The 7,639-nt window shown below is 38.3% G+C and overlaps 1 protein-coding gene across 1 annotated transcript in view; it reads left to right on the top strand.

The window, feature by feature from the left end:
- The window catches only part of LOC126322158 (programmed cell death protein 10), a 29,081-nt gene extending 23,921 nt beyond the window's left edge, over nt 1-5,160 (top strand). The window contains exon 5 of the mRNA XM_049994261.1: nt 4,072-5,160. Within this exon, the coding sequence (XP_049850218.1) occupies nt 4,072-4,156 (85 nt within the window). The 3' untranslated portion in view covers nt 4,157-5,160. The remainder of the gene's footprint in view (nt 1-4,071) is intronic.
- Nucleotides 5,161-7,639: the final 2,479 nt, after the last annotated feature.

Consider the following 7,639-nt stretch of genomic DNA (forward strand, 5'->3'; position numbering starts at 1 on the left):
CCTGTCATGAAATATGCTATTTCAGTACTGCTTCAGATGCACGCGTGCTATGTGCCAGACATCCATCATGTTGGAAGTGCATCACCATTCTGTCATGCAGTGAAACATTTTGTAGTAACATTGGTAGAACGTGACATAGGAAATCAGCATACATTACGCCATTTAGATTGCCATCGATAAAATGGGGGCCAATTATCCTTCCTCCCATAATGCCACACCATACATTAACTTGCCAAGGTTGCTGATGTTCCACTTGTTGCAGCCATCGTGGATTTTCTGTTGCCCAATATTGCATATTATGCCGGTTTACGTTACCACTGTTGGTGAATGACGCTTCATTGCTAAATAGAATGTGTGCAAAACATCTGTTATTGTCCCGTACTTTCTCTTGTGCCCAGTGGCAGGACTGTACACGACGTTCAAAGTTGTCGCCATGCAATTCCTGGTGCATAGAAATATGGTATGGGTGCAATCGATGTTGATGTAGCATTCTCAACACCGATGTTTTTGAGATTCCCGATTCTCGTGAAATTTGTCTGCTACTGATGTGCGGATTAACCGCGACAGCAGCTAAAACACCTACTTGGGCATCATCATTTGTTGCAGGTCATGTTTGACATTTCACATGTGGCTGAACACTTCCTGTTTCCTTAAATAATGTAACTATGGGGCGAACAAACCAGACACTTGGATGATGTTGTCCAGGATACCAAGCAGCATACATAGCACACGCCCGTTGGGCATTTTGATCACAGTAGCCATACATCAACATGATATCGACCTTTCCGCAATTGGTAAACGGTCCATTTTAACACAGGTAATGTATCATGAAGCAAATACCATCTGCACTGGCAGAATGTTACGTGATACCACATACTTACACGTTTGAACTACTACAGTGCCATTTATCACAAAGCGAAAAAAGTGGTCCAATTAAAACATTCATATTTCTTTACATACTACACGAATATGTAATAAAAAATTGGGGTTCCTATTTTAAAAAATGCAGTTGATATCCGTTTGACCTATGGGAGCGCCAACTAGCGGGCCAACCATAGCACCATCGAATTTCCCCCTTTAAGCTAGATGAGTTTCGTTCTTTATAGTTTTTCATTTGATGCTTATTTCGTGAGATATTTGGCCCGGTCACTATCAATGGATCACCCTGTGGGCATATATAAAAACAAAGAGGATGTGACTTACCAAACAAAAGCGCTGGCAGGTCGATAGACACACAAACATACACACAGAATTCAAGCTTACACAACCAACGGTTGCTTCTTCAGGAAAGAGGGAATGAGAGGGAAAGACGAAAGGATGTGGGTTTTAAGGGAGAGGGTAAGGAGTCATTCCAATCCCGGGAGCGGAAAGACTTACCTTAAGGGGAAAAAAAGGACAGGTATACACTCGCACATACACACACATCCATCCGCACATACACAGACACAAGCAGACAACATACTTTACACATTACTGTACTTCACAAAGTGCTTGAAAGAATGGTAGAATTGCGGGGCTTTTTGTCCCCCTATCATTGTGGTTTCCCACAGGGGTGAGCCACAGTTGATCATTTTGTTAGTTTGGAAATAGCTATCTGAATGTCAACACATCACTGCTGTCTTCTTTTCCTACATAAGATGCATGGCACTGCTGTGCGCCATCATAATTTTATTTACCATTCATGACTGGGGCTTTTGAGGCTCCCCACCAGCTTTTATTCATCAATTTTAATCGCACTGGTTATCTTAGTGTACAGTTCGTACATCACTCAGACCCCTCAGCATTGGACCAGTGGTTGCCCTCATGCTTTGTGACAACAACTTTTTCATTGGTATAGCTCCATATCTGCTCCACATCGGTAGCCTAGGCTGAACGCCGTCTCCAAAGAACCAATCAAAGGGCTTCTACTCAGACCTCCCCCCCACCCGGATTTCAAATCTTTCCTGAAAAAATACAGGTCATGCATTTCTATCATACCACTGTCCTTTCTGACCCAGAACTGTACTTGGGTACCCAGGATAGTCCACATTTTTGTGATTCTTATTTGATAAAAACTTGTGGCTGCCCTATATTTGCAAACTAAATACAAGCTGTGTGGTGAACTTGCTGTCTGCTTCCTTGCCATTACCCTTTTTCCGTATGTCATCCTAGTTTGACTGTGGTTGCCAGATATATGGCTCAGTGACACCTTCAGCTTTAGAATTATTGGGCCCAGTCCCATCACAAGATGTTAGCCCCACCCTTCCCCTTGGTGAGTACCCAGACCATGAATTAAAACCAATTTGTTTCAAGGATCTAAAGTTTGTCACCCCCATGACCTATTGGCATTTGTTGTTCTGGAGTATCAGGGTGCTACCATCATTTACACAGACATCCCTAGATGATATGGGATATGCTTCGCATCTTCCATCAGTCAGGAACAATATTTGTTATTGGGAAAGTGTAATGTTTTTACAGCAAAGCTGATAGCCTTTAAAAGAGCCCTACATTTTATTACACAGAGCTTCCTCAACAGTGTTTTAATTTTTAGTGACTCAGTGAGTTGTATCCAGGCTATTAATTGGTGTTACCCTTGTCACCCTGTGCTGTCTGACGTCAGCTATTCATGACATTATCTCTGACAACTTTGTAATGCCTGATCAGTTACCTTTGTTCTGTGTATATCCTGGGGAATGAGATAGCCAACCATTTGGCTAGAGAAGAAATTTGGTGCCCGACATTCACTTTGATGATCCCAGCTGCGGATTTGCAGGTACTAATAAAACCTCTCCTCACTCTGAGATGAACAACATGTGATGACCACTGCCTTCTGTGATAAACTTCACACTATTTCCACCTTTGAAGGAAAATACTGTCCTAGTCGCCTCCAGGTAGGTAAAATTAACCTCTCATTTTATTTTATGTAATGAGCCACCTCAGCATTGTGGTTGTGGGCCTTACACACACAGCTCACATTGTGAAATGTCCCCTCCTTCTGGTTCTCCAGGCTAAGGACCATCTTCTGGATTCCTCATCACAAATATTGGCTCTTTGTTTTCACTGTATTCTCAGGTAGAACATTTTAATCTACTTTCAGGATGGGGCAGGGTAGTGGGGCTGACAGCATCTCCCACCAGATGCTATATGTTTGGTACACTTGACCTTGCCTCCTTTGCCAACTTCCTTGGTGATGACTAGTGGGTGCCATTCTCCTCTTTAAGGCTTTGACTATCATGTATTGGACTGGAGTTGCTGTGGGAGGTATGGCACCCATTGCATGCAGAATCTCAGAAGACACTCACCTGGACCCATCCATCTTTTTGACCTGACTATTTTTCTCACTTTATTTTATTATTGTTGGGCAAACTGATGCTCAATAGTCTCACTTTTGTTATTACGTATCCCTCAGTTAGGAGGCAGCCTTTACTCTGTAGCTGTCTGAAGCCTTACTTGGTTTGGCAGGTGGTTAGATGCCGGTAGTGTTTCTCTCTCACCAGAGATGAACCCTAGGAGACCCTTCATTCTCTGACCTTTGTTCCTGCCTGACACATGTACCTGTATTTCTCTTGAAATTATTTCTGTATTGCTTTCAGTGCCCATATTTTGGCACTCCTACATGCTACTGTAATTCAACCAAATGTCTGGCTGACATCACTAACTTCAGTTGAAATGTCTCATGACTGAGGGACTGATGCCCTCATTGTTTTGTCCCATAATGTCCAAACAAACCATCCATGCACTATACAATAAGAAAAAAAAAGTATAACATATATCTTTTATAGTGTTCATACCTAGCGATTTTATAAATTTAAATGTCTACTATTAGTATATGATGCCTTTAAAACTACTTTCCTTTGCTGATGTGATTGGACTGTATATTAAGCGTGTTAGCTGCATCTTCTTAAATGTCATGGAAGAAACGAACTTGAAACAATATGGTCATAAAGGTGGTGGTAATAAGTCAGTGTAATTGCTTTGATAATTTGTGTGTCTAGAAATCACAGCATTCTGGAATGGGTGCTGCCATCAAATTCAATGTACAGGTTTGAAATATAAGCAGTCTTACATTGTATTTATTGTGTCTTGTTTCAGAGCAAATGCAGTTTTTGTTAGTGCCTTGTACCTAATACATCAGACTAATATGATAATGGCAACAGTGAAGAGCAAATGCGAGTGAAATGGTACACATGTATTGATTGCATCTGCTGATCAATCAGGATGTGATGAAAGTATATTAATTTAATTCAACAAAAGTCTGTCTATGCTGTATACTTAATTTTAAATTTCATTTTATATTTAAGAGATATCTCTGTTTATATTACAGAGGTAACTGCAGTCTTCAGAAATACTGCAGAAATTTAATTCCCATGCCATTATTTTTGTACTATAGTAAGATGAGAGAAGTACCACAACACTACTATAAAAAACTATGTTGTTGACAGTTGCTCGGAAGTGTGAAATATCAGTTTACAAGATTTACTTCGAAGTGGAAAAAATTTATGAAAATAATAAATGTCAGTTTCTTCATAGCAAACAGTACTTTGTGATAATAGCTGTATATACTAGACTTATTTGTGGCTGTGTTGCTTTCATATATGTTGAGATGCCCTATGTAGTAAGCTGTCACCCATAAGTTGTATCAGATACTAGAAGTGTTATTGGTTTGTGTTCAAATGATATGTATTTGTTAGTCTTTAGTTGTAAAATGCAACAAAAAAGATATTTATTAGTATTCAGTCTGTACCATCAGTTTGGTTAGTTGTAGAGTACTTAGATAACTGTTTTCTGCTGTCATTTAGATGCAGTGTGAATTCTGTAAAGAAAAAGCTAAGAATGATAAGTAGAAAGACAGTTTAATGTACCAATTGTATATATTTCACACTGTTGTGTTTAGATACATTTTAAATAATGGTTGTGGTTCTTCCATTTATAGATAAAGATGTTTTATCCTTAAGAACCAAAGCTGTTTGTACATGTGTTAATTACTCTGTAACTCACAGAGTAAGAATAGAATTCTATCTCAACTGCCTGTCATCCCATAGGGAAAATAATATGGCATATTATATAATGCAAAGAAGTAAGATATTTTGTATCCTTGAAACTGTGAGAAAGCAGATGTAATACTGAAGTGTAGATTATCTTAACCTTTTGCTCAAAAATATAAATATTTATTTAAAGCTATTTGGCTTTATATTATATTTTATTAAGCTAATTTTGATACCTACATTAGTGGCAGAATGTTGCCCATGAGATGACATTGAAACATTATATATAAATTTTTTACCTTTCCTCTCTCTCTCTTCACCCTTTTTCTCTCATTCATCCATCCCATTCCCTCACCCCACCTGTCCATACCTGTGTATGAGATTGAAGTTGTTGGCATCTGTCTTGTTGGTGAAATCATACGATTGTTTCTCCAACATGTTATTCTAAGTTCTAAGCTGTGTGATTCGCCAGAATTGGTGGTAAGTTTGATGTTTTTGTACCCTTCCCTTATTTTGTAATGTTTCCTATGTGATATTTCAGGTCTTGTAAATAACCCTTGCTCTGACACCACTGTATTTAAATGTAGCACATCACTGCTGAATGCCAAGTGCGCAAAACAATAGTATTTGTGCACTAAGTCACTGGAAACCAGACAAACAACAAGCTCTTGATTATCTGGGTTAATGTGGACCTGAGACTAAAAAAGGTTGACTGAGAAACATGGAAAATATAAAATACCTTTCCTTTTTTAACCTGAAACTTTTATTTATTCTGTTTACAAAACATGCTACCAGTCGCGTTAAAAATCTAGTACATTACTTATGTATTACTAGAAATGGACAACTTATTTACAAAATAATTCTTAAAATACACAGTATTACATATTCATTTGCTTTGATTTATTACGTATTCATTTGCTTTGATTCATTTGGAGAAATAATTATTCACTTGTGAGTATTTTTCATTCCCTTTTTCCCTGAAGGCGGTTCTCATTGTGTGGGAAGCCAAACATTGGTACAGTAAAAGAAATTTTCTCATTCGTACTGTAAGAACAGTTCAATGCACTTGAGTGCTCTTTGTGCATGATAACAGGTTCCACTGCCCCTCGTTGTTGTTCTCTTCCTCAACTGAACACACTTTTCACCATACCTGCCTCACTTGGTTGTTCTTGTCCCATTTAATAGTGATCAGTATTTAACTTCTTGTGTGTGTGTTTTTTTTACCTATGTCTTCATAACAAGAAGTTAGTATCCTACGTGGATATTTCAGGCTAGGCTTTTCTTTTTTCCCAATAGTTGAAGAGCTATGTGTAGATAGTCTGCAAGTTTGTGGATTACATTCAGCCAGGTAATTGGGAGCTTGGTGTACTTTTTACGTGACCCTTGAGGCAGTTAACTGTCTGAAATTTCTGTATATCATTTGCATGCATGAAAATATTTTACAGTTGTATTTACCCAAAGTCATAACTGAAATCAACTATTTAGATCAGTGCAGTAATTCTCACTCGGGAGGTAATGATTCAAATCTTGGGGAGAAAAGGTGGTGGTACATTTCTCACCAGCTGATCTTACACAAGCGCTTGGCACCTCTTCACAGTGTCTGCTGAATTGGAGGCCTGTGACTCTGTTGCTGAAGTGATGTCCTATTGCTGATGTATTGTCCATCTTTGTATCCCTTTAGCACTCTTGGTGAACTTTTGAGAGGAGCAGGCCATTTCATATTAAAGCTTCATGTCTCCTTGAATCCTCATCCACAACATCAAAGACTCCGTACCACATTGCACAAGCACTGATCAGTCATTCACTCCGTACGGCATACAGATACACATTTTTTCGCATCATAAGAGTGGATCAAGAGAATGGTGTCAGGATGTGAGTGTGGAATTATTGAATAGTTTTTATCACTTCTTACTTGAAGGTAGGATTGGTTTTGATGATGATGTGCATAATTAAGATTAGGTTACTTCCAACATAGTGATAATGATAGCAGGTACATTTTTCATATTTTGTCTATTAGTGACCTGAGTACTATGAACTATTAATGTAATAACAAAAACTTTGTCATGTTCTCACAGAAGTTTAGAGCCTGACTGGGACAAATGTATGAAGACTCGTTGAGATAAATTATATCCTAGAATCTCATAACATCGTCAACACTCATCTGTTCTTGAACTACTTCTTCACATTCATGGTAATTGAGTTCTTGTAGTTACTGAGCATTGTGAACGTATCATTCTGTTCGTCATTTTGAATTAGAGTTGAAGAACTTTCTACCACGCCAAACATTTTATTGCAGATTTTTTCAAATTCTAGTCATTTACAGTATCCAATGATGATCTGATCTTGTAGGCTGCATCTTTCAAATCAGTATTTTTGTGGCTTCTTAACAGACATTCTTCTCCGTCGTCTTCTTTTTTTAATAACAACTTACGTAACAGTTCTTTTCTGCAGTACTATTTGAAAGTCTCAGTGGTACCTTGATCCATGAGCTGTAGTTGGAAGAAACATCATTTTTATGAACTCGTCCTTTTCGTTTAAGATATTTCATGAGGTATGAGTTAGTGTGCTATCAAGAAGCAGTAATGTTTTCTTCCTTTTTGTATTCTTTAACTATTCAGCTTTTACAGAAGGTACAAAAACTTTCATAAACCATTCCATGAAACTCGTATCGTCTG

Source organism: Schistocerca gregaria, chromosome 2 (genome assembly GCF_023897955.1).
Source record: "Schistocerca gregaria isolate iqSchGreg1 chromosome 2, iqSchGreg1.2, whole genome shotgun sequence".
Classification (NCBI taxonomy): Eukaryota; Metazoa; Arthropoda; class Insecta; order Orthoptera; family Acrididae; genus Schistocerca; species Schistocerca gregaria.